This window comes from Solanum pennellii, chromosome 3 (genome assembly GCF_001406875.1).
Source record: "Solanum pennellii chromosome 3, SPENNV200".
Classification (NCBI taxonomy): Eukaryota; Viridiplantae; Streptophyta; class Magnoliopsida; order Solanales; family Solanaceae; genus Solanum; species Solanum pennellii.
The window spans coordinates 3,956,390-3,982,839 of NC_028639.1; the positions used below are offsets into that span (position 1 = coordinate 3,956,390).

General features: G+C 34.5%; 2 protein-coding genes across 2 annotated transcripts; both read right to left on the bottom strand.

Annotated features, from left to right (window-relative positions):
* Positions 1-1,472: 1,472 nt before the first annotated feature.
* Positions 1,473-9,977, bottom strand: LOC107012215 (post-GPI attachment to proteins factor 3-like). The gene is made up of 5 exons (XM_015211991.2): positions 9,647-9,977; positions 7,139-7,400; positions 6,845-7,041; positions 2,915-3,102; positions 1,473-2,132 (listed from the first exon to the last, which is right to left on the bottom strand). Exons 1-5 carry the CDS (start codon positions 9,739-9,741, stop codon positions 1,846-1,848), a joined length of 1,029 nt encoding a protein of 342 aa, XP_015067477.1. The 5' UTR covers positions 9,742-9,977; the 3' UTR covers positions 1,473-1,845.
* Positions 9,978-13,505: 3,528 nt separating this feature from the next.
* On the bottom strand, positions 13,506-19,520 carry LOC107015385 (post-GPI attachment to proteins factor 3-like). The gene is made up of 5 exons (XM_015215638.2): positions 19,179-19,520; positions 16,171-16,432; positions 15,877-16,073; positions 14,935-15,122; positions 13,506-14,163 (listed from the first exon to the last, which is right to left on the bottom strand). Exons 1-5 carry the CDS (start codon positions 19,274-19,276, stop codon positions 13,877-13,879), a joined length of 1,032 nt encoding a protein of 343 aa, XP_015071124.1. The 5' UTR covers positions 19,277-19,520; the 3' UTR covers positions 13,506-13,876.
* Between the last annotated feature and the right edge of the window lie 6,930 nt (positions 19,521-26,450).

Genomic DNA, 26,450 nt, shown 5'->3' on the forward strand with positions numbered 1-26,450 from the left:
AACATTTTAGTTGTGTGATTATAAAGTTTGTGATCTTAAGGGAATCACACATAACATTAATTTGTGTAGTTATAAAAACTTTTCATTAATGATTAAATGATGAAAAAAATAATTTCAAATTTGGAAGTATAATTATTTTTTAGAATGGACTACTAATTCACTTAACATGGACTAGAGGGAGCAATATTCTAAAAATATTACCGCTTTTCATTTTTCAGTATTTGTTACTTTGGATCAATTTTCAAAACTTTGAGCTTGGTTTCAAATTTTATATTGTCAGTCTTTAGATTAATTATGGTAACCTATCTTAACATTATTATCATATGTATTGAGAAAAAAAAATGGATTTTTCATAAACCAAACATTTTAGATTCATCGTCGAAGATTTCACAAACTTTTTTCATTGAAGCCATGGATTCTATGAATTTTTGAGAAGTTCATTATATGATGTATTTTATCTCTATTAACTAATTGTTTTCACTGTAGTTGATGAGAGAGATACAATGAGAAGGATTAAACATGATTTCTTCTTTATGTATATGAAATATTATGTTATGTATTTCAATCTCATAAGTTTTGAATTTTATTTTATTAGATGTATTTGGTGCATTCAAACAAGTTAATGTATCTTTATATTTTTATTGTGTATGCAGTAAGTCGTCATATGTCTATTATGTATCTAACAAATAATTTATCGACATGGTAGACTTATATACATTTTGATATATAAATGTAATTAAACGATATAACGCAGATACATGATCATCTATAATAGATACATATGTACCTACGAAAATCATTCTAAAAAAACTCCCAGATACACGCATCACTACTATTGTAGGTAAGATACACCTATATATATATATATATTATAGAAGATAAACATATAGAAACATGTAGTTAAAGGAAATCCTTCGAGAAGTCGATAACTCTTTTAATTAAGGAAATCATTTACACCAATTTAATTCAAACGTCTTAAACATGCACCTCACTTTTTGAATTTGTCGGGTGAGATTTATATAGTTTTTCTCATTAATTATCACTTATCCTAAAAAGGGTCTATATATAAAATTAATAAAACTTGGGTTATCCTAAATTTCCTTTTGATCAAAATCCTCTTAGAGGCCCAGCATAACTGACTTGCATGAAGGACTTGCTGCTCCAAAGTCCAAACTAACAACACAAATAGGACTAAGAACCCAGCTGGTTTTAGGAATGTAGGTTGTAGATATTACAGAAACTGCTTTAGGGATTTGAAATCTATGAATATCACCACTAAATCGAAATAGCAGGATCTGAAATATTGACATCTTACAGGGACCTGAGCAGAAATTATTTGACAATACGGTATAGCAAAGAGTAGTACTAGTATTTCACAATAATGTACAACTACCATAGGTTAGTATTTCATGAAAACAAAGTGACCTCAGACTGCAACTTACAAGAATGTCCAGTGAGAATATTAAACTTGATTCACAGAACATGAAAATTATGGAAAACACACCTTATACGTTATCCAAATCAAGGAGATTTAAATGAATTTATCTTGCGACCTAGCTCAAGTAAAGTTCTAGCCACAGACAGTGTAAAATGTTATTACAAAACTACAGGAGACGAGGGTGACAAATCAAAAGAACGAGTTCGACCTAGACGTACTGAAGCTGGAAATAGAGAAACTCGCATGATTAGACATCTAGTACAAATGCACATTGCGAGAAAAAAGGACAACCTAGTGACTGACTACTAACAAAGACCTAAACAAGAAAATGATTTCATACACATTCGCAATTAGAACAATGATTTCATACACATTCGCAATTAGAACGTAGCACACAGTTTTTCAATTTACTTTGCTTTCTTGATGAGAGTTGTTGTCCTGAATTCACTGTCATCCCGCACAAAGCTCCACCACAAGTAGGTCAGAGGAATGGTGGTGGCATGCCATAGAGCATGGGCATCCACAAATCCTCTATAGGGAGGAAAGTCATATATCTCAAGGAGTGCAGCAAGAGCTCCACCAATCACCACCACCCATAATTTCCAGCGTGATGGATGGCGAGTAACCCCTGCCCAGACAACCCATAAGATGAGCTGCAGAATTCCCATACCCAAACACACTTTCATGTTTAACCCTGCAATGTGATCAGCAACATCAGCTTTCCTACTCTACAACACTTGAGACACATCGATGAAATCCAAAGAGCCAAGACAATCATACAGTATTGTTACTTCAAAAAAGTGACACAAGGCAAGTATCAACAATTAAAATTGGAAGTCAGAAGAAATTCAGCCGTCTGTAGCATATTTTATTTCTTCAGTTCATACACAAATTGCAACAATAGTCTCTGCATTTTCTTATCATAATTTATTTTTGACATGACTTATTTTTCCATCACACTTACGACTGTCAAAAAATAATTCACAAGCACCTTAAATTATACGAACCTACAGTTTTTTTAATTATAAAGGTACAACACATAAACTCATAACTAGACCTCGTAATATTACAAATATTATTAACAGATTTAGGCCACAGAATGTAATAAGTTATGGTAATTAGTTCAGTTATTACAATTATTCTTAACTATGGAGTAACTAATATTTTTGTTATTAGTATATAATTATTGCTTTGATCCCATAATTATATCAACAGGAAATGGAACCAAAATCTTCAAATATGAGATACTACTGATCATTGAGAAATAAACAAAGTTAAAAATTCAAATAAGAAAGATAAAGGAGGTAAAATGGAACATGTTTAGGAAACTAATAAGTTAATTGATGTTACAAACTAATTTTGTATATATTTCAAACTTATTGGCTGTGTTAATTTTCAATTAGACGGAGATTGTACAAGCACACTTTATCATGAGCATGCAAAATCTTATATCAAGTAATTGTCAAGTGGACATACCATAGTCAAGCTGGTAACAGTTAAGATACAAGATGTGGGTTGTCACAAATGCAACAAGCGGAGCAGAAACCATTACTCTTGCTGCCTCAGCTGTCACACTAAAGACTCTCAATACAGCCAGGATGAGAGAAAAACCCAACAATGCAACGGCAGACGAATAGTCTAGCTTCTCTGTCAAGTCTACGTCTCTACAAAATTGCAAAACATCAGAACATGGAAATTCACAAATGAGAAACCGCAAGCTATTTGCGAAAATAAGAGAGCAGATGATGTGTTGATGACTTGATAATATGATGAATACAAAGCAAACCCATTTACAAGTGGCCCCAAGGCTTTGCTCTAGTGGTAAGAAGGCATAATCCACACATCACGGGTTCAAACACCGCTGCAAGACAAAGCTTGGTATGTAAGGGGAAAATGGAGAGGGTGGACCTATTATCTGCTGTATGCCCCACTTGCCCTTGAGAATTTCTCAGTTATCAAGAAAAAGTATACCTATTTAGAAGTGTCAAATAACATATGGGCAGTATCGGAGAAAGTTGAGGTCCGTTGCTTTTCTTAGCCATATTGTCTCCGGAGATGGTATTCAAGTTGATCCTAAGAAGACCGAGGCTGTTTAAAACTGACCTAGACCTCTATCCGCTTCAGATATAATGGAGTTTCTTGGGTTTGGCCGGTTCCTCTAAAAGGTTTGTGGAAGGATTTTCTTCTATTGCTTAGCCTTTGACGACGTTGACTCGAAAGAAGGTGAAATTTCTAAGGTCGGAAGCTTGTGAGAAGAGTTTTCAAGAATTAAAGGATAGACTCACTTCATCCCCTATCTTGACATAACCAGAAGGATCAGATAGTTTTGCGGTGTGTTTTGATGCAACATGGGAAAGTTATTGCCTATTCTTCAGGCAATTGAAGGTGCATGAAAAGAATTATCCGGTTCATGACTTGGAGTTAGCAGCAGTAGTTTTCGCCTTTAAGATTTGGAGACATTACCTATATGGTGTTCATGTGGATGTGTTCACTGACCATAAGAGCTTTAAATACATGTTCACCCGAAAGGACTTGAATCTTCACCAAAGGAGATGACTCGAGTTATTGAAAGATTACGACATGAGTGTCCTTTATTATTGGGGTAAAGCTAATATGGTGGTCAATGCTCTTAGTCGACTATCGATGGTAGTGTTAATCATGCTGAGGATGGTAAGAAAGAGCTAGTATTTGATGTTTATAGACTGACCTGATTGGGTGTTGGCTTGGTTGATTCCAATGAAGGTGGTGTGATTGTTCAAAATGGTTCGGAATCGTCTCTTGGATCGTGACAGATTGCTTATGAAAGTTTACAAATTTTCCTTACAAACAGATAATTTCAAATAGTTGTGAGCATCAAGAGAATGCAGATTTGGGCAATGAGGTCTCATAACTATGTGCCACCGTGGGATTTGAGTATACCGCTAGTCGGTCAACTCCTTTAGCCCAAGAGGCTCACTAGTGGATCCACATAGATAGATAGGTTATATACTCTGGCAAGGTTTAGGGCAGCCCTCTCAACTAGGTTAGCTGTTGGACATCATGAACTCACGTGATATATGTTGGTTGAAAGAAACTCCCCACTAAAAGATTTTATATATTTTATCGCTTAAGCTGATTTGATTATTTATATTCATAGACATAATGACTTCTCAAATTTACAGTTTTAGACACGTTTCCAACTCACGTCATCAAAATAGTTTTTACATCATCAGATGATGGAAGTGTTCTAAAAATAATTGCATACTACTTTATGTATCTTTTCTCAAATTCAAATATCCACCTATCATGCTTCACTTAATCAGTTTTAGCATATTTCCCAGCTTTTCAGCTGAAAATCTAATTTTTATACTAATCAGTTCTTTATTTTAGTCTATCTTTAGATTTTCTCATTCAGTTCAGTATGTTCAGTTTTAGCCAGTAGTTTCGTTCACCTACTTTGCATACCGTACATTCCATGTACTGACGTCATTCGGCACTGTATCATTTTATGATGGATATTCAGGTATTCAAAATCAGCAGCAGATGCATCATAAGGATCACTTTCATCTAATTTTGGTGAGACCTCCTTGCTTTCAAAGAGCTCCAGTTTATCCGGAGTATTAGTAGTTATTAGAGTATTCAAATAGCCTAAGATCTTGTCTCAATAACCTATCTTCAATACATTAGAATCTTCATATATGAGTCAGTTGAGTAATAGCTTTCACCATTGTTATACAAATATATGCATATTTTACAGATTTCTGATTTTTAACTATAAAGTTATTGAGTTCATTTTCTAAGTCATTGCATGGTATGCTTATGTTTTAAAAGCTTCCGCATTTGTCAGTATTCAATTTTATAGCATGCTAGGTCAAGGGTTCGCTCATGCCAGAAATGATTTCGAGTGCCGATCTCATTCAGGGTGTAGACTCGGGTTGAGAGATTAGTGTTCCAGGAAAATGGAATGATGGATGAAAATGTTGTGCATAGGAATAAAGTGGATGGTTGAAATTGGGAAGTGTCACAGGAATGCTATATGATAGGAAGATGCCTACCAAAGTGAAAGGCAAGTTCTATAAAATGACTGTAAGGTCAGGAGATGTTGTATGAGAGTGAATCGAGCCTCCACAGCCCAATTTATCAACAAGATGAACGCCGCAGAGATGTGAATGTTAAGATGTTGTGCATTGTGAGGTAATACAACATTTGAAAGAAAAATAATCGCATATGTTAGAGGCTACTAGTAACATAGAGGATAAAAATGAGAGAATGACAATCGATATGGTTTGGTTACGTGTTACATAGGCCTCAATTGCATTGGTTCCTCAATGCGGAAACATGATTATTGAAAGTGTTAAAAAGGAATTGGTGGACCTAAAATAACATGAATGGGAGTTAATTGCAAAAAAATAGAATATCTGAGAATCCAGGCAGATCTAGCAAAAGATAGGGAAAACTGAAAATTGAAAATCTGCATAGGCGATACCAACTAGACGACTAATGCTTATTAAGAGACTCTTTAGTATATTAAAGGAGTAACCATTAAAGTATACTAGAGACCATTTACTGTTAGATAATCCTTCCCTACGAAGTATTGAAATATAATGGACCCAAACAAAGCATTTATGATGATGAGCTTTCATACAACCGACCCCAACTAGATTGGAATTGAGGTGTAGTATTCGAGGCTGTAATTTAACAAGATAAAACATTATCACAACCAAACAAATATTGCCCCAGAAGAAATGTCGAGGCCATTAATTCGTTGGTAATTGAGCTAAAAGTTAGACTAGCTTCTTATCACAGTACACCATGCAATAATTCAGGATTGTTTTACTGTGATAAAAAAACTAGACCAACTTTTCATCACAATTACTAAAGAAGCAATGGGCTCAAACAACAGCCAGAATCAAATAGCCAGAGAACTGAACAATTGCAAGCAGCTACTTCTATGTACACCAAACAATCCGCCACTGTGCCCCCTAACAATTCCACTCATAACTAGATGCTGGAGAACATAAATTGTACTTACTTCTCAGACTAAGAAATAATTTGCAATTTCACATTAACGTGGTGCTCATATGATCTCTGTGGCACAAACACCCAAAAAATTGGGAAATTGACATTTGAATATTCTAATAAACATATGCATTCAAGGACGTATCTGACAAATTCAAAATGCTCTCACAATCATCCATGACCATGCCAGACAAAGCTTGTTATCAGTAAAAAAACCTCACACCTTAGCCAGTAATAATATACTGATGAGAAGCCAATAACCAAGAGGAGAAACTATATATTTTCAGAACAGTTTCAAGCTACTTGATTTATCCATAAATGCTGTACACGAAATGCAGCAATTTTAATCGAGATCTCTTGCAAAAGAAAGAGAGAGCTATAAGAAAAGAGAAATAAACAATATCTCACCTACTATGGAAAACAACACTCCAGAACCAGGAGTTCATTGCAAAAATTGCGTAGATATGCCACAAGCCAGTGTATTCATAAAATGGCTTTCTGTTTGGCCTAAATGGCAGCTTGTAATTCACAAAAATGAAAAAGGATACCCATCCATGGAATTGCATGGCAAGGTTAAGAGCGGAAAGAGCTACAGAAACAGGTTCCTGGCCATGAAAGACTTAGTTTAGGATACTAACAACAATACAGCCTAGAACTAGCGTGCTTAACAAGGAGAAATGCCAACTTAATAGTCTGAAGAACCTGGATTCCGTTGGCACGCTGAAAAGGCCATTTTCCATGATACTTGACAGGCTTAAGACCAGCTTTCTTCCGTTCTTTCTCTCTGGCAAGCATGCAGTGGTAACGACAGTCACTAAGGCAGTCCCATTGTTTCCATCTCAGATAAAGTGGTTCCTGTAGATACCATGGACCATCAACGGGAAACCCCCCGGAAGTAAAATTGCAATGTTGAGAGCACTCGTCCCCCACGCATCCAGTCTTTTCACATTGATCAACACAAGCACTGTAAAACAAGTAATATCAAAGTCTAAGGACATGAAGTGAACGTAAGATCAAAAGGAAGTGATGTAGGTTAACAACAGGAAAATTGAATTTATCTGGGGATTCAGCCCATATAACATGCAAATTAGTAAAATCCAGGTGCTTCCCAACAACCCAAGACACCAGAAGGTAGACTGGGACATAGATCAAAGCACGCTAGAGGATTACACTAAAAGAGTATAGACATGCTTTACTTTCATGTATGTCCTTTCTCCCATTAGAAAGAAAACTTACAGAACAATATGATCCAGAAATTACAGAAAATATGGTTACACATATATATGGCTCGAGAGTATGCAGTCCTTAGTTCTTTATTGTATTCCATGTCCAACGAGAGCGTACCAGATCCAACCTCTCGTGTCTGTCAAAGCAATATGGAATTTCATTTTTTTACTAGCTTTGGCACTGCACATGAGCTTTGAGCATATGGGACTTCCTTTACTTTAATTGGCCCCACTTAATAGCATAACATACAGTAGCCTGGTTCGTTGGGATTTTGACAGCGTGTAACAATTTGTAAACTTTATGAACCAAGAAACTTAGATATACAGAGCAATGATTTGTATCAAGTTATGTCTCGACAAAGAAGCAAGAAGCCATAGTTAACAGGATTATAGAGGTCTCTGAGAGTTGAATGTTATATTTAAGTAGTTGTATTCAATCCAACAAAAAATAAAGGTTTTCAGGAGCAATATCTACTTCGAGTTCACCCTAAACTTTTGGACCATTCCCGATGCCAGATAATACAGTTTTTTTTACCATGTGGTAATGGAGGGGAAGAGAAGGGGCATTAGACAGGTATCCTCAACTGTCATTAAGAGTGCAAGTTCTTCGCGGTTTCGCTATCTGATTTACTTCATCAAAAGATCATGTTAACAAAGGTAAAATGAACATTGAGAGTGAACCTATATAAGTTCAATTAGACCAAATTAGCTAGTTAACATACTACGAGTACGAGAAAACTTGACTTCCAAGATGCATTAGTTTTGAATAAACTCATGCATCCATCCAAAAGGGAATATCACCTAGTGGCCCATTTACACATACTTCAGCATTGAAAAACACTTGATAAGCTAAGGAACGCAGAGAACACTGAGAGTGAGCCTGTATAAGTTCCATTATACCAAACTAGCTTGGTAACATACTACGAGAAAACTTAAAGGCCAAGATGCTTTAGTTTCCAATAAACTCATGCATCTATCTAAAAGGGAACATCATCTAGTGGCCCATCTATAGATAGTTAAGCATGGAAAGACACTTCATAACCTAAGGAACGCAACGAACACTGACAAGACACATCCAACAGTAAAATTAGGATTCTAACACCTACTTGTAAGGTGTTGACAGTTTTTTGGATTTTGTTAGCTCTTTGATCCTAGCTTAGCATTCATGTAAGGGAACTAACTCCCTTTCTATGTATGCTTTTGCCTTTAGCGTCACCTTGATGACTTCAATGAAATCCTTCACTTCATAAAAAAAAAAACTACTTGTATGATATAGCATTCAAGAGTTAAATCAAAAGGTCAAATATAGCAGATCTAACTTCTAAGGTTTTCCAGAAAGTCCAATATGGTTGAAAAGTTACCTCCAATTGTTGTTCATTGAAGATCAAAACAGGCTGTCTGATAACAATGTTCCAGTCCAGAATTAAGTATCCCCGTGAACCAATCGAGGAGTATAATATACAGCTTTCTATCAAGAAAATCTCTATTTGTTCCAAATGGTAAGACTAGAAAAAGCTCTAACTTGTTACAAGAAGTTAGACTACAAATTCAAGTCTAGTCACTTCTTTTTACACAGCAGTTACGATCAACAATTTGTAGATTTTCATGCCACTAGATAGAGCTAAATTTTCTACTCTCTTACAAATTAGCTTTTAACCTCAATAAACAACAGAAGATATCTTTTCATATGTCTGAGCTCACACTAAATCAACTAACTTAGGTACATCACCTCCACTTGACAAATGCTCATCAATTGATTCCAGAAATCAAAGTGAACTCGAATATAAGAAAGTATACTAATGAACACGGCAAATACTAGCATTGGATTGCTTCCCTGACAAAAATCTAAATTGTAAATCGAGCAACATCAACCTCTAAGTTACATTATTCACCAGAAACTAGCTAGAACTGAAACCAAACCAGATACATAGTTGCATCAAAGTGAACAGTTGAAAATAGTAGAAAAGTTTGAAGCTGCGTTTACCTATAAATCGGATCGGCATCGCCAGCACTGGCATGAAGGAGTCCAAAAATAGAGGAAAGCACAGCAAGGAACAGAAGCAAATGACACCGTGCCATTGTAGAAAAGTCAAAATGGAGAAGAAATTGCTACAGAAACAAGAGATGAAAGTGAAATTTTGTGTACTGAGTTGAACACTTCCATCAATATCTCTGTGTATTAAACAGAGATTGATACAACAATGATGAAGGCATGAGTTAATTTGAGTATAAGCATGTGAAATAGATGAGGGACGTGGTTAACAACCAAGAGAGAGAGAGAATTAGTCGAGGGCTTTTGGGGGATGTGCTACGGAATCTCGTGAACAGAGCACTTTCAAATGACGTTTCACGGTAAGACACGTGGAGTATCTTTGTCTTTTACGTTTTTGCCCTCCATCTAGACCTTTTTGTTTTGTTTCTTAAATCCTTTCTCAACTTTAAATAAAATACACACTTTTGATTTTTTAAAAAATACAATATACCACATTTTTTGGTAATATTAATCCAATAGATTTGGGAAAAGTAATTAAGGATGGTAATAAAATTTAAGACTACTCCACGTATCTTATTTATTTAATAGATGTAATATCTTAGCACCATAAATTCATTTGAGGTGTCAATCGATACTATTTTGTAGAAAATTTTGAGCATGGTTCCTCTTATGTTCGTTTCAGCTCATTTTCTTCTTAATTCTAAATCTTTTAGGGCCCGTTTGGATGGGCTTAATAAAAGCAGCTTTAAAAAAGTACTTTTGAAAGTGCTGAAACTTATTTTTAAAATAAGCAGTTATGTGTTTGGATAAAAGTGCTGAAGTTAAAAAAAAAGTTGTTGACGTGGTTGGCAAATAAGTGCTGATAAACAGTTTTTTAAATCAAAATGTCTGAAATACCCTTAAAAGCTGTTAACATAATAAAAGTTAATTAATTTATATTTTACAGCCATAAATAATTATATTTTGCTATCATTCACATATTTCTTTCTCATCACAAATTATTTATAAGAGGAATATAAACTTATTATAGATTTTAAAGATATATAATTTTAATAGATCAAAGAACGATTTAAGATTTTATTTTAGTTTCATCCATAGGTAATAATAATTGTCTATCATTCACATATTTCTTTATTATCACAAATTATTTATAAGAGGAATATAAATTTTTATTTAAGTTATATGTGCAACTTATTTTACATTTTAATAATATATAATTTGAATAGATCACTTGAAAGATTTAAGATTTATTTTATTTTCATTCATTAGTAATAGTAATTGTCTATCATCCACACGTGAAAAGGAAAAAATTGAAGAAATAGATGTTAGGGTTATGTGGGTAATTTGGAGATTATATAAAAATATTAAGGGCAAAAAGGTAAAAATGTAGTCAACTTAAAACAGCTTATAAGCTAAAAAAAAAGCACCCCTACCCCAGCTTTTAACTTTTGGCTTAAAATAAGTTTTTTTAACTTAAAATAAGTTATTTTTAGTATTGCCAAACAGCTAAATAAGTCAAAAATCAGCTTTTAAGCTGAGCCAAACAGGCTCTAAATAAAAGTTCTTCTAAATCTCAAAATATTCAAAAAACAAACACACTGAAGGAACTAATACTTAATTCATCAAACAAAACATTTAGTAATAATAAGAGGTGAGTTGGTAAAAATATCAACTTATTAACTTCATTTTATCATAAAAGTAACACGTAACTAATTCGTAGACTCTAGGAGTTTGATTTTAGATCGTCATTGAAGAAGGATTTCTTGGGGATTCTTTGTGAGACTTATCGTTGAATGTTGTTAAGCATGTAAAGGCATTTTAGTGGAATTTGAGGTATGTTTTTTTTCAAACAGTACTTTTAATTTTCAATACGGCTTTAAGTGTGTGGTAGACATAATCGCATCGAGTTTTAATATTTTGCTTATTTTATAATATATGTATGAAATGTGTTTTCTTCATTAATGAAGTTTGTTGAGTTGAATTTAAAGCTAAGAACAATCCATTGATTTAAAACATGATTTAGGCGATGTCTTGATTGACTTTTTTAAAATGACTTATAAGTTAAAAGTCATAAGTTGGGAATACCCAACTTTTGACTTTTGACTTCTTCTTTTTAATGGTCTTTCATCCTTAAAAAGAATGTTCTAAGCATTTTTAGTTATCCGAACACTTTCAAGAATACTTCCAAAACTAAAGAAGAACTTGAAAGTCAAAAGCCACAAAAAATAAGTTAATCTAAACACACGTTTAATGGCTATAAAACATGATTTCTAACATGAATAATAATTTGATGTACCTCTAAATAATGAGAAGATTGATTTAAAATGCTTTGAATAATTATGCTAGGACTAATGATTTGACTAGTGTTGTGATTGAAACTATTTGTGTTTGGGTCTTCAAAATTGATGACCCTGAGGAATTGCTCTTCAGACATACCATCATTTTTTGATAATATGTTGGTGAGCCTAAACTTCATACTCTTTTTCTGTTTTATTTGATTTGGAATTGAGTCTCAAAAGTTAGTTATTCTTTTCATATGGGCTCCATACATAAATATTGGTCATTGTTTGCCTTATAGGCACACTGCTATGTTTAGCAGTTAGACAAATATTAACATTATTTATTTAGAAAATAAAAAAATAAATAGGACATAACAAATAATAGAAAAAAAAAAACATCACATAATATTTAGAAACAAAAACCAATAGAAAAAAAAAACATCACATAATATTTAGAAACAAAAAACAATAGAAAAAAAAAACATCACATAATATTTAGAAACAAAAAACAATAGAAAAAAGAAAAACATCACATAATACGTAGAAACAAAAAACAATTGCAACAACGCAACCAAATAATGCAATAACTGAAAGTAACAAATATTGTAGGACAAGAAACTACAAAAATACTAGTACTACTATTGATATAAAAGGAGAAATATGTATGGTGCATCGCACTATCATCAAGCATAACTCACTATTTACTAATCTTCTATCCGAATTCGCGATCTTCATATCCTCCTATCTAATAAGGCCATGTCTTCAATAAGCTGATGATGCGTTCTTTTCTGTCTAATTATGATCTATTCGCAATACTGCTCCGCCCTACATCTACCTCTCCTTACTTATTATAGTCCGCCTATGACTTCTCCTCACCAAGACATCTACTTTTAAGGCCGTTGTGCACCTTCTTATAATCTATTTGTATCTACTTCTATGTTTATGTATATTCCTACTACATTATGAGAGTACACACATAAAAGAACTTATCAGACGATATACGATTGTGAAGCGTTCAAGTCTAAGTCAGGGTCTAATTACAACGACGAAATAAATCGCAATGACGGTATAAATATAGTCACATCCTTTAAAGACCTTCTCGCACACAACATGATAGTCAAGCTTGATATATTTGATACGAGCATGAAACAGTACAGGATTAGGATGCCCAAAAAATAGTTAACATTCCCCTTGTCCTTGGTGCAAACTGAGTGCTTAATTTATTGACGAGAGTAGATATTACGGAGAGAGCCAGAACTTCAACTAAGGGGTGTCAAAATAAAGAAGTAAAATCGCGAAAAAAGTTAAGGAGTGCCAATATCTAAGATATATACAATATAATTTTTTGATGAAGAGGTGTCGATCAACGCCCCTCATCTACATAGAGGAGAAGTACAGAATCTACTTTAGAAATTTGAAATCTATGAATATCATCAGTCATCACTAAATCTAAATAGCATGGCTCTGGAATATTGACACATTATGGGGGACCTGACCTGAAAACATTTGACAATATTGTATAGCAAAAGAGTAACATTTCACAATAATGTACGACTGCCAAAAGGGTAGTATTTCACGAAAACAAAGTGACCTCAGCTTACAAATTACAATAATGTCCAGTGAGAATATTAAACTTGATATAGAGAACATGAAAATATGTTAAACACACCTGTTCGTAATTCAAATCAAGTAAAGTTCAAGCCACAGACAGAGTGTATCAAATGTTATTACAAAACTACAGGAGAGGAGTGTGACCATCAAATGGCGAGCCCGACCTAGACCTACTGAAGCTGGAAATAGAGAAACTCGCATGATTAGACATAGACTAGAAATGCACATTGCGAGAAAAAAAGGACAGCCTAGTGACAACTAACAAAGACCTAAACAAGCAATGATTTCGTACACAAAATTAGAAATTAGAACAAGCACATGATTCTTCAATCTACTTTGCTTTCTTGATGAGAGTTGTTGTCCTGAATTCACTGTCATCCCGCACAAAGTTCCACCACAAGTAGGTCAGAGGAATGGTGGTGGCATGCCATAGAGCGTGGGCATCCACAAATCCCCTATAGGGAGGAAAGTCATATATCTCAAGGAGTGCAGCAAGAGCTCCACCAATCACCACCACCCATAATTTCCAGCGTGATGGATGGCGAGTAACCCCTGCCCAGACAGCCCATAAGATGAGCTGCAGAATTCCCATACCCAAACAGACTTTCATATTTAACCCTGCAATGTGATCAAGCAACATCAGCTTTCCTACTCAACAACACTCAGACACATTCATGAAATCCAAAGAGCCAAGACAATTAATACTGTATTGTTACTTCAAAAAAGTGACACAAGGCAAGTATCAACAATCAAAATTGGAAGTCGGAAGAAATTCAGCCGTCTGTAACATATTTTCTTTCTACAGTTCATACACAAATTGCTGCAACAGTCTCAGCCTTTATCTTATTCTTCTTTTTTTTTTTTTTTGACATACGACTCAAAAAATAATTCATGAGCATCTACAGTTTTTCTATTCTTAAGGTGCAACACATAAACTCAAAACTAGACCACATAATGTTACAATTTGTGTTAACAGATTTAGGCCATAGAATGTAATAAGTTTATGGTAATTAGTTCAGTTAATATGTCTATTATTACGTATGGAGTAACTAATATTTTTTTCATTAGGATAATAATATTGCTTTGATCCCATAATTATATGAACAGGAAATAGAACCAAAATCTTTCAAATATGTGATGCTACTGATCATTGAGAAATAATCATTGAGAAATAAACTAAGTTAAAAATTCAAAATGAGAAGGATAAAGAAGGTAAATTAGAACATGTTTAGGAAACTAATAGTGTTGATTGATGTTACAAACTAATTTTGTATATATTGCAAACTTAATTGCTGTATTTATTTATTTTACTTAGCAGGAGATTATACAGGGCACACTTTATAATGAGTAGGCAATATACTATATCAAGTAATTGTGAAGTGGACACACCATAGTCAAGCTGGTAACAGTTCAGATACAAGATGTGCGTTGTCACAAATGCAACAAGCGGAGCAGAAACCATGACTCTTGCTGCTTCATCAGTCACATTAAAGACTCGCAATACAGCCAGGATGAGAGAAAACCCCAATAATGCAACAGCAGACGAACAGTCTAGCTTCTCAGTCAAGTCTACGTATCTACAGAATTGCAAAGCATCAGAACATGGAAATTCACAAATGGAGAAACCGTAAGCTATTTGAGAAATTAAGAGAACAGATGATGTGTTGATGACTTGATAATTTGATGAATACAAGGTACAGCTATAAACAAGGGCTTTGGTCTAGTGGTAAGAGGGCATAATCCACACATCACAGGTTCAAACACAGCGCAAGAAAAAGTCGGTATTTAAGGAGAAAGGGAGAAGGTGGACCGATTATCTGCTGCTAACGCCACTGCTCTGGCCCTCGGGGATTTCTCGGTTATCGGAAAGAAAAGTACACCTATTTAGAAGTGCCAAATAACATATGGGCAGTATTGAATTTAGGAACTTAAAAGTTATTATATCAAAACAGAATCCTAAAATTTAATTGGAAAACCAATCTACTTAATTTGACAATTCCACTCATAAGGAGAAGCTGGAGACCATAAATTGTTCTCACTTCTCAGACTGTCATACATCAAAATAATAATTCGCATAAATGCTTTCAGGAATATCCATGACCATGCCAGACAAAGCTTGTTATCAGTGAAAAAACCTCATACTTTAGCCAGTATTAATATATTGACGAGAAGCCAATAACCAAGAAGGAGAAAATATATATCTTCAGAAGTCAATTTCAAGCTACTTGATTTCTGCATAAATGCTGTACACGAAATGCAGCAATTTTAATCGGAGATCTCTTGCAAAAGAAAGAGAGAGATATAAGAAAATAGAAACAAACAATATCTCACCTACTGTGGGAAACAACACTCCAGAAGCAGGAGTTCATTGCAAAAATAGCGTAGATATGCCACAAGCCGGTGTATTCATAAAATGGCTTTTTGTTTGGCCTAAATGACAGCTTGTAATTCACAAAAATGAAAAAAGATACCCATCCATGGAATTGCACAGCAAGGTTTAGAGCGGAAAGAGCTGCAGAAACAGGTTCCTGGACATGAAAGGCTTAGTTTAAGATACTAACAACAATACAGCCTAGAAGTAGAGTGCTTAACAAGGAGAAATGCCAACTTAATACTGTGAAAAACCTGGATTCCATTGACACGCTGAAAAGGCCATTTTCCATGATATTTGACAGGCTTAAGACCAACTTTCTTCCGTTCGTCCTCTCTGGCAAGCATGCAGTGGTAACGACAATCACTAAGGCAGTCCCATTGCTTCCATCTCAGATAAAGTGGTTCCTGTAGATACCATGGACCATCAATTGGAACCCCCCCGGAAGTAAAATTACAATGTTGAGAACATTCGCCCCCCACGCATCCAGTCTTTTCACATTGATCAACACAAGCACTGTAAAACCAGCAATTTCAAAGTCGAAGGGCATGAAGTGAACATAACATCAAAAGGAAGTGTTTTAGATTAACAATAGAAAATTGAAATTATCTTTGGATTCAGCCCATATAACATGCAATTAGTAAAAGCTAGGTGTTGTTAATTTCAATTAACAACAGAAAATTGAAATTATCTTTGGATTCAGCCCATATAATATGCAAATTAGTAAAAGCTAGGTGCTGCCCAAGACACCAGAAGGTAGACTGAGACATAGATCAAACCAAGCTTAGAGGGTTAAACTAAAAGAGCATAGACATGCATTACTTTCATGTATTTCCTTTCTCCCATTAGAAAGAAAACTTACAGAACAATATGATTCAGAAATTAGAGAAAATATGGTTACACATATATATGGCTCGAGAGTATGCAGACCTTAATAGTTTTTTATTGTGTTCCATGTCCGATGAGAGCCTACCAGATCCAACCTCTTATGTCTATCAATTTCATTTCTTCACTAGCTTAGGCACCACACATGAGCTTTGAGAATATGAGCATCTGGGGCTTCCTTTACCTTAATTTGGACCCACTTAACAGCATAACATACAGTAGCCTAGTTTATTGGGATTTTGACAGCGTGTGACAATTGCTAAACTTACATGAACCAAGAAGAACTAGAAATACAGAGCAATGACTTGCATCAAGTTATGTCTCGACACAGAAGCAAGAAGCCAAAGTTAAGAGGATTATATAGGTCTTTGAAAGTTGAATGTTATAATTTTGTAGTTGTATTCAATCCAACACAAAATAAAGGTATTGAGGAGTAATAATATCTACTTCGTTCATCCTAAACTTTTGGACCATTCCCAATGCCAAATAACAGGGTTTTTTTTTCATGTGGTAATGGAAGAGGGGAAGAGAAGGGGCATTCGACAGGTATCTCAGTGGAACTGTCATTAGGAGTGAAGATCACCAACCATAGTTCCTGAGGATGACTCCAGTGATTAATAAATACGGACAGACTAAGGAAACTCATGGGCACCAATTCTCTCTATAGTTATCTTCTTCTCTTTTTTGCAATTCCAATATCTAAATACATCATCCACCAAATAAGAACTTTGGTAAAACACAATTATAGGACTCTAAATTTTATTAATCCAATTAAATAGTTGAGAAAAAAATCCAGACCTCACAAAGGTTGAACTGATAACCAAAATGAGGTGAAACTTTTGCGCAAATTCTTAGCGGTTTCGCTATCTGATTTACTTCATAAAGAAATCAAGTTAGCAAAGGTAAAGTAAACACTGCGAGTGACCCTATATAAGTTCGATTATACCAAACTAGCTAGGTAACGTACAACGAGAAAACTTAAAGGCCAAGATGCATTAGTTTTTAATTAATTCATGCATCCATCTAAAAGGGAATATCATCTAGTTACCCAGCTACAGATAGTTCAGCATGGAAAGACACTTCATAAGCTAAGGAAAGCAACAAACACTGGCAAGATACATCCAATGTAAAATTAGGATTCTAATACCAACTTGTACACTTTTGCCTTTAGCATCACCCTGATGCTCTTTAATGAAATCCTTTACTTCATAAAAATGTAATATAGCATTTAAGAGTTAAAAACCAAAGGTCAAATATAGTAGATCTGACTTCTAAGGTTTTCAAAAAGTCCAATATGATTGAAAAGTTACCTCCAATTGTTGTTCATTAAAGATCAACACCTCTTTTTAATAGTAACAGGCTGTCTGGTAACAATGTTTCAATCTGGAATTAAGTATCCCCATGAACCAATCGAGGAGTATAATATACAAGTTTTCTATCAAGAAAATCTCTATTCGTTCCAATTAATTAGACTTAAAAAAAGATATATTTGTTACAAGCAGTAAGACTATAAATCCAAGTCTATTCACTTCTTTTCACAGAGCAGTGGTATCTACACACAGCTCCACTATTTCACCAAGTATCGACATACTTCCAATACAAGTATAGATATCGAGTAACTCCATCCGTCATGCCTTACGCAGATAAAGAGATACCTAAGTCCTTTCATTTGGAGGAGGAAGATAAAACTTGCACAGTGATAGAATTAGTTTAGAAGTTTAAGTGCAGAAAGTTAGTTAGAAGTTTAAGCTTGTTAACACTGTTCAAGTAGTTGGTTATTTTTTCTTCTCTGTTTTCACGCGTGTATATATATACTTTGCAAATGTAAAGGTTATTCATCTTTAACAGTGAGAAATACAATCAATACTTCTCACATGATTCCTCCTTCTAGAAAGATCTATCTCGTCTTATGTCCTCTTTCTCTTCTCACTGATCTTAGCCTCCATCAGTGAAGGAGCTTCACTCATCTCGACAATTCGATTCGCAGATTCAACACACAGCACGATCAACACCTGTAGTTTCATCCTACTAGATAGAGCTAAATTTTCTAATCTCTCACAAATTAGCTTTTAACGTCAATAGACAACCGAAGATATTTTTTCATCTTGCATTAGTATGTCCGAGCTCACACTAAATCAAGCAAACTTCCATCGCCTCTACTTGACAAAGGCTCATCAATTGATTCCAGAAATCAAAGTGAACATAAATATCAGAAGATATACTAATGAACACAGCTATATAGTAGCATTTGATTGCTTCCGTGAATTCTAAATTGTAAATCGAGCAACATAAACCGCTAAGTTACATTATTCACCAGAACTGAAGACAAACCAGATACATACTTGAATCAAGCTGAACAGTTGAAAATAGCAAATACCTGTAAATCGGATCGGCATCGCCAGCAGTGGCGGCATGAAGGAGTCCAAAAATAGAAGAAAGCACAGCAAAGAATAGAAGGAAACGACACCGTGCCATTGTAGAAAAGTCAAATTTTAAAAGAAATTGCTACAGAAACAATAGATGAAAGTGAAATTTTGCGTACTGAGTTGACTGATCGAACACTTCCATCAATATCTCTGTGTATTAAACAGAGATTGATACAACAGTGATGAAAGCATGAGTTAATTTGACTAAAAGCATGTGGGATAGATGAGCGACGTGGTTAACAACCAAAAGAGAGGATTAGTCGACGGGATTTGAGGATGTGTTACGGAATCTCGTGAACAGAGCACTCCCAAATGATAAGACACGTCACATGGAGTATCTTTGTTTTTTTACGTATTTGCCCCTCCATTTAATTCTACAGACCCTTTTATTTTGTTTACTATCGTGGTTTTCATACTCAGCCTTAAAATTTCTCTCATTTAATATATCATATTTTTTGTGAGATAAATTTTATAAATTTGAGAAAAGTAATTAAGAACGATGATAAAAATTTAAGACTAAAAAAAGGTAAAGGTAGTACATCTCTTACTTATTGAATAGATGCAACGATGTAATAAAGGTAAAGCTAATACATGTTTTACTTATTGAATAGATATAACAATGTAATAATGATGGATTAGAGTCAAGGGGTGTAGATCGATATAACATTGTTAAATTTTTTTTGAATATAATATACATAAAAATCTTTAAAAAATTGTAAGTAAAAATAATATTAATGACATTGTTCGAATAAGTGAGCTTATTTGACTTGTTAGTTTGCTACTCAGACAGAGCATTCATACTTTAAAGTCTCAAGTATGGCCAAGTTAATCCTCTGCAAAAAATAAAATAAAAATGTGTACACTGCTGACAATTAAAATCAATGTTGCAGCACCTGAGCGCATGAATCCTCGTATGTTCGTTTTAGCTTATTTTCTTCTTAATTTTAATTTTTTTTTTATAAAAATCCTTCTAAATTTTAAAATATCTAAAATAAACACAGCTCAAAAAATTAATACCTAATTCATAAAAAAAAAAAAAAAAAAAAAAAAAAAAAAAAAANTTCATACTTTAAAGTCTCAAGTATGGCCAAGTTAATCCTCTGCAAAAAATAAAATAAAAATGTGTACACTGCTGACAATTAAAATCAATGTTGCAGCACCTGAGCGCATGAATCCTCGTATGTTCGTTTTAGCTTATTTTCTTCTTAATTTTAATTTTTTTTTTATAAAAATCCTTCTAAATTTTAAAATATCTAAAATAAACACAGCTCAAAAAATTAATACCTAATTCAAAAAAAAAAAAAAAAAAAAAAAAAAGACAACAAAATTTATAAGTAAAAATAAGAGGTGAGTTGGTAAAATATCAATAATCATCACCTTGATAATTATGTCGATTTTATCCTATGTAACGCATAAATCCTCATTATAATGATTCGAGATCAATATTGAAGAAATTTTTTTTAAGAATTTTTCGTGAGAATTATTGTTGACTGTTGTTAAGCATGTTAAAGGCATTTTTGTGGGACTTGAGGTATGTTTTTACTTTTGATTATAAGAGAGTTTTCAATACGATTTTAAGTGTGTATGAAACAAACTCATAATCAAATTTTCATATTTTGCTCATTTTATAGTATATGAAATGTATTTTCTTCGTAATGAAATTTGTTTAGTTGAATTTAAAGTTATGAACAATTTATTAATTTAAAATGTGATTTAATTAGGGGGTTCTAGATCGACTTTTTATAAATAATTTATAAGTTAAGTCATAAGTCGGCAACACTCAACTTTTGAATTTGGGCCCTTTTTGATACTTTTTTATTCTTAAAATGTTTTAAGCAACTTTTGAGTTACCCAAACACATTCCTAACTAGAGAAAAACTTAAAAGTCAAAAGTCACTGACAACATGTTAATCTAAACATCGACTTAATGAATTTAAACATGATTTATAATATGAATAATAATTTGATATTCATCTATAAATAATGAGAAGATTGATTTCAAAATGCTTTGAATAATTATGCTATGATTAATGATTTGGCTAAAGTGTCGTGATTGAAATTATTTGTGTTTGGGTCTATATAGACAATCTTAATATTCGAGTGGAAGAATAGTCTTCGAGGATTGAATTAACGACCCCAATGAATTGTTCTTGGACTGGCCTTGTTATTTGGGAGGAAGAATACTTAGAGTGTTAATGTTAGGATCGAATACACACACTTGATGAATGAAGAAACACAAAAACTTTCGAGAGATGAGAGATCTAGAAAGAGAAAGAGAGAAACCAATAGTTAGTGATAACATCCCGTGGGTAAACTTCTACGGCGGTGGGGTATATATTAATTATTCAGAGTATATTTAGTTACAGAGAATTATGGAGGATAAATAGTACAGCCTAAAATTCGGGAGCGCCCCGAACCCCCCTTCGCCTAGGGGGCTCCCACCCCCCATAACCCCCAACCTCACCGCGGAGGTTGAATCGCGTAAACATTAATATATGATAGTACATCAAATATTAATCAGGCTCCACAACCTAACAGTTAATAGGCTCAACAAATTGCTCTTGAGTTGGCTGGTTTGATTTGCTCATGAATTTAGGTATGATAATGACATAATTGACTTCATGACTTTTGAGTGTTAATTGCTATATATGATTATCAAGTATAATTAATGAACAAAAAATGATTATTTCTTCATCGATGTCTTTTTTAAGTTGTGTGATTTTACTATGTGATCGAATTTGAATTGTTTCGTTATATTTATATTTAAAATTATTGTTTTATTATAGTAAGTTAGCATTATTAGTGTGACTATTTTGTTTAAATGAACTTTTGTCCCAGCACATTTATTGAGTATTCAGTATTTAGATATATCATCATTTTTTATGGTATGTCAAGTAGAAAATATCACTTCACTTATGAGAGATTTGCTATCCAAATAGACAGTTGATGAGCCTACATTTTTGCTTATGAAACTTCATATTAATTTTTTTTTGCTTATTTTTGAGTTGCCCTTCAAGACAGTTATTCTTTTCATAAAGACTTCCTTGTGTTATTGGTATTACGTGAGTCATGGTTTGCCTTATGTTAGGTTGTGGATGTTAAATTTGACAAGATTCAAAAATGGATTAATGAGAAGATATGGTAGTTAGGAGGATAATTCTTCATTGGTATAAAAGTCAAGATAGCAACTTTTGTAGGTGAAATTTAGGTGAACCATAAATTGATTTCACAAGGTAAATGTTGACATTTTGACATATTGTGATGTCATGGATGACATCAATAGGAAGAATTTACTCCTATAAATAGGTAGCTCCTAATTCATTTGTAACACACCTCTCACTTGCCTTCTCATCTCCTAAGGCATTTGTTCTTCTTTCTCTCTTGTAGTATTTCACTTGTACTCTTTTGGAGTGAAATAAATATTGGTTGGTTGTGTCCGAGGAGTAGGCAAAAGAAAACAAAAGTTTGCCGAACCTCGTTAATTCCTGGTGTTCTTTCTCTTGTTGTCTCATTTACTATTTATTAGCTACCTTTAGATATAGTAGTTGTGATTCCATCACTCTCTATATATTCGGCTTCCGCAACAATTGGTATCAGAGCCAAGGTATTATCTGAGTATGCTCTGTGGTTGCAGCATAGTCTGAACTTCCACATCAGAAAAAGATTTACTTTGGTCTTTGCATTGTTAGCTAGTAAATAGTATTTGTAGTAAAATGGGAGACAAGAAAAATGATGAGTCCACATCAAGTGTCAATAATACGTCATCATTGGCATCTTCGCTTATGACAAGAATTGTGTCAAATGCGAAATTTGCAGTTGAAATTTTTGACGGGTCAGGACATTTCGGAATGTGGCAAGGCGAGGTCCTTGATGTTCTTTTTCAACAAGGGCTAGATATTGCCATTGAAGAAAAGAAACCAGACGGTGTAGGAGAAGAAGATTGGAAGATTATCAACCGTGTTGCTTGCGGTACCATTCGATCTTACCTTGCAAGAGAACAAAAGTATCCATACACGAAGGAAACATCTGCAAATAAATTATGGAATTCATTGGAGGAGAAATTCTTGAAGAAAAACAGTCAAAATAAACTTTACATGAAAAGAAGACTGTTACGCTTCACTTATGTTCCCGGTAGCACAATGAATGATCATATCACCAGCTTTAATAAGTTGGCGACAGATTTGCGAAATATGGACGTGACTTTTACGGATGGAGATATGGCCTTAATGTTGTTAAGTTCACTTCCCGATGAGTTTGAGCATCTTGAAACGACTCTACTGCATGGGAATGATGAAGTATCTCTCAAAGAAGTTTGTTCTGCCTTATACAGTTATGAACAAAGAAAGAGAGAAAAACAAAAAGGCGGAGAAGCAGAAGCACTAGTTGTGAGAGGTCGTTCTCAAAATCATATGAGAACGAAGAAAGGGAGATCCAAGTCAAGATCGAGACTCAGCAAAGATGAATGTGCCTTTTGCCGAGAAAAAGGGCATTGGAAGAAAGACTGCCCAAAGTTGAATAGCAAAGCCAAACCAAATAATGGGAAGGCTGTCATGGATTCAAATGTGGCTGATTGTGATGATTCCGATTACTCACTAGTTATAACAGATCCATCCAAATCATCTGATGTATGGTTGATGGATTCAGCTTGTAGTTATCATATGTGTCCCAATCGGGACTAGTTTATTGATTTACAAGAAGGAGAATGTGGAGTTATTCACACTGCAAACAATAATCCTCTTACGCATATGGTGTTGGTTCAATCCGATTAAGGAACCATGATGGATTAAGTAGAACATTAACAGATGTTCGATATGTACCAGATTTGAAGAAAAATCTCATTTCTGTAGGAGCCCTAGAATCAAAGGGGTTCAAAGTCTGGCGTGATGAGAATATGCTCTGGTGCACTGGTGGTAATGAAGGCAATTCGAAGAAATAATAACATGTACCACTATCAAGGTAGTACAGTTATTGGGACAGCGGCAACAACATCCAATGACGAGAAGGAGGCAGAAATGACCAAGTTGTGGCATATGCGCTTGGGACATGCTGGAGGGAAATCCTTGAAAACTTTATCACATCAAGGATTGCTAAAAGGAGTAAAAACTTGCAACTTGGAGTTTTGTGAGCATTGTATTAAGGAAAGCAAACAAGGGATAAATTTGGAACAGCTATCCATAATACTAAAGGTATTTTGGATTATGTTCATTCGGATGTTTGGGGTGCTTCCAAAACACCTTCATTAGGTGGGAAACACTATTTTGTAACCTTTGTTGATGACTTTTCTCGAAGATTGTGGGTGTATACGATGAAAACAAAAGATGAAGTATTGGGAATTTTTCTCAAATGGAAGGCGATGATAGAAACTCAAAGTGGCAGAAAGATCAAGTGTCTTCGCACAGACAATGGTGGCGAATACAAAAATGATCTTTTTCAGAAAATTTGTGAGGAAAATGGCATCGTTAGACATTTCACCGTAAAAAATACACCACAACAGAATGGAGTGGCAGAACGCATGAACCGAACTTTGCTGGAGAAAGTTCGATGTATGTTGTCCAATGCTGGCTTGGGCAAAGAATTTTGGGCTGAGGCAATAACATATGCGTGCCACCTCATTAATCGTCTACCATCTGCTGCTATTGGTGGGAAGACACCATTTGAAAAATGGTATGGAAAACTTGCTGAAGATTATGGTTCTTTATATGTATTTGGCTCAATTGCATATTATCATGTAAGAGAGTCAAAATTGGACCCAAGAGCAAAGAAAGCTTTATTTATGGGAATTACTTCTGGAGTCAAAGGATACCGTTTATGGTGTCCAGAGACAAGAAAAGTTATTTTCAGCAGGGATGTTACCTTTGATGAATCTGCCTTGACAAATAAGGTAACACTTGAAGAAGCCAAACAAATTGATGGTGCTTCAAAGCAGGTGGAGTTTGAGGGAAAGATAATTTTCCCAACACAGGGATCAAACGAGGAAACAACAGAAAATTTTCCTCTTGAAGGAGAGCCAGTCGAAGAAGAGGTTCCATCTCAAGAACCTCAACCACAACTTGAATCAATAGCAACCGGCAAGCCAAAAAGGACATTAAGAAAACCTGCTCGACTCATAGATATGGTGGCTTGTGCGGACTCAATTGCAGCTGATGACATTCCTACCACTTATAAAGACGCAGTCCAAAGTTCAGAAGAAGATAAGTGGAGGATTGCCATGGATGAAGAAATGTAGTCCCTTCATCAGAATCATACATGGAGATTGGCCAATCTCCCAGAGGGCAAGAAAGCAATTGGGTGCAAATGGGTATTTGCAAAGAAAGAAGGATTTCCTAACCAAGAAGATGTTCGCTACAAAGCAAGATTGGTGGCCAAAGGATATGCTCAAAAGGAGGGAATTGATTATAATGAGGTGTTTTCTCCAGTTGTGAAACACTCCTCCATTAGAGTTTTGTTGGCTTTGGTAGCACAGTTAAATTTGGAACTAGTTCAGTTGGATGTAAAAACTGCATTTTTACATGGAGACTTGGAAGAGGAAATCTACATGACTCAGCCAGAAGGATTCAAAGTTGATGGAAAAGAAAATATGGTGTGCAAACTTGAAAAATCATTGTACGGATTGAAACAATCTTCTAGACAATGGTACAAACGATTTGACAAGTTTATGTTGCAGCAAAGGTACATAAGAAGCAAATACGATCATTGTGTGTATTTGCGCAAGCTTGAAGATAATTCCTTTATATACCTTCTCCTATATGTTGATGATATGTTGATAGCTTCTAAGAGTCAAGAGGAAATTGAGAAGCTAAAGATTCAACTAAGAAAGGAGTTTGAGATGAAGGATTTGGGTGAGGCAAAGAAGATTCTTGGCATGGAGATAAAAAGAGATAGACATTCAAAGAAACTCTATTTATCTCAAAAGGAATATTTGAAGAGAGTACTAAAGCGATTCGGTATGAATAAAAAAACGAAGTCGGTTAGCACTCCGCTTGCTCCTCATTTTAAGCTTAGTGATGCTATGTCACCTAATAATGAAGCTGAACGAGAATATATGTCAAGAGTACCATACGCTAATGCTATTGGTAGCTTGATGTATGCAATGGTTTGCACAAGGCCAGATATTTCACACGCTGTTGGAGTTGTAAGCAGGTACATGCACAATCCTGGAAAGGATCATTGGCAGGCTGTAAAATGGATTCTACGGTATATTCATAATACTGTAGATGTTGGTT

Excerpts from the sequence above, each read along its gene's own strand:
- LOC107012215 (XM_015211991.2), bottom strand. The coding sequence starts at position 9,741 with ATGGCACGGTGTCATTTGCTTCTGTTCCTTGCTGTGCTTTCCTCTATT. Across the intron at positions 7,042-7,138 it reads AGCGTGCCAACGGAATCCAG|GAACCTGTTTCTGTAGCTCT; the intron begins GTTCTTCAGACT and ends TTTCATGGCCAG. Across the intron at positions 2,133-2,914 it reads CTGTTACCAGCTTGACTATG|GGTTAAACATGAAAGTGTGT; the intron begins GTATGTCCACTT and ends ATCACATTGCAG.
- LOC107015385 (XM_015215638.2), bottom strand. The coding sequence starts at position 19,276 with ATGGCACGGTGTCGTTTCCTTCTATTCTTTGCTGTGCTTTCTTCTATT. Across the intron at positions 15,123-15,876 it reads AGTGTTGTTTCCCACAGTAG|ATACGTAGACTTGACTGAGA; the intron begins GTGAGATATTGT and ends GCAATTCTGTAG. Across the intron at positions 14,164-14,934 it reads CTGTTACCAGCTTGACTATG|GGTTAAATATGAAAGTCTGT; the intron begins GTGTGTCCACTT and ends ATCACATTGCAG.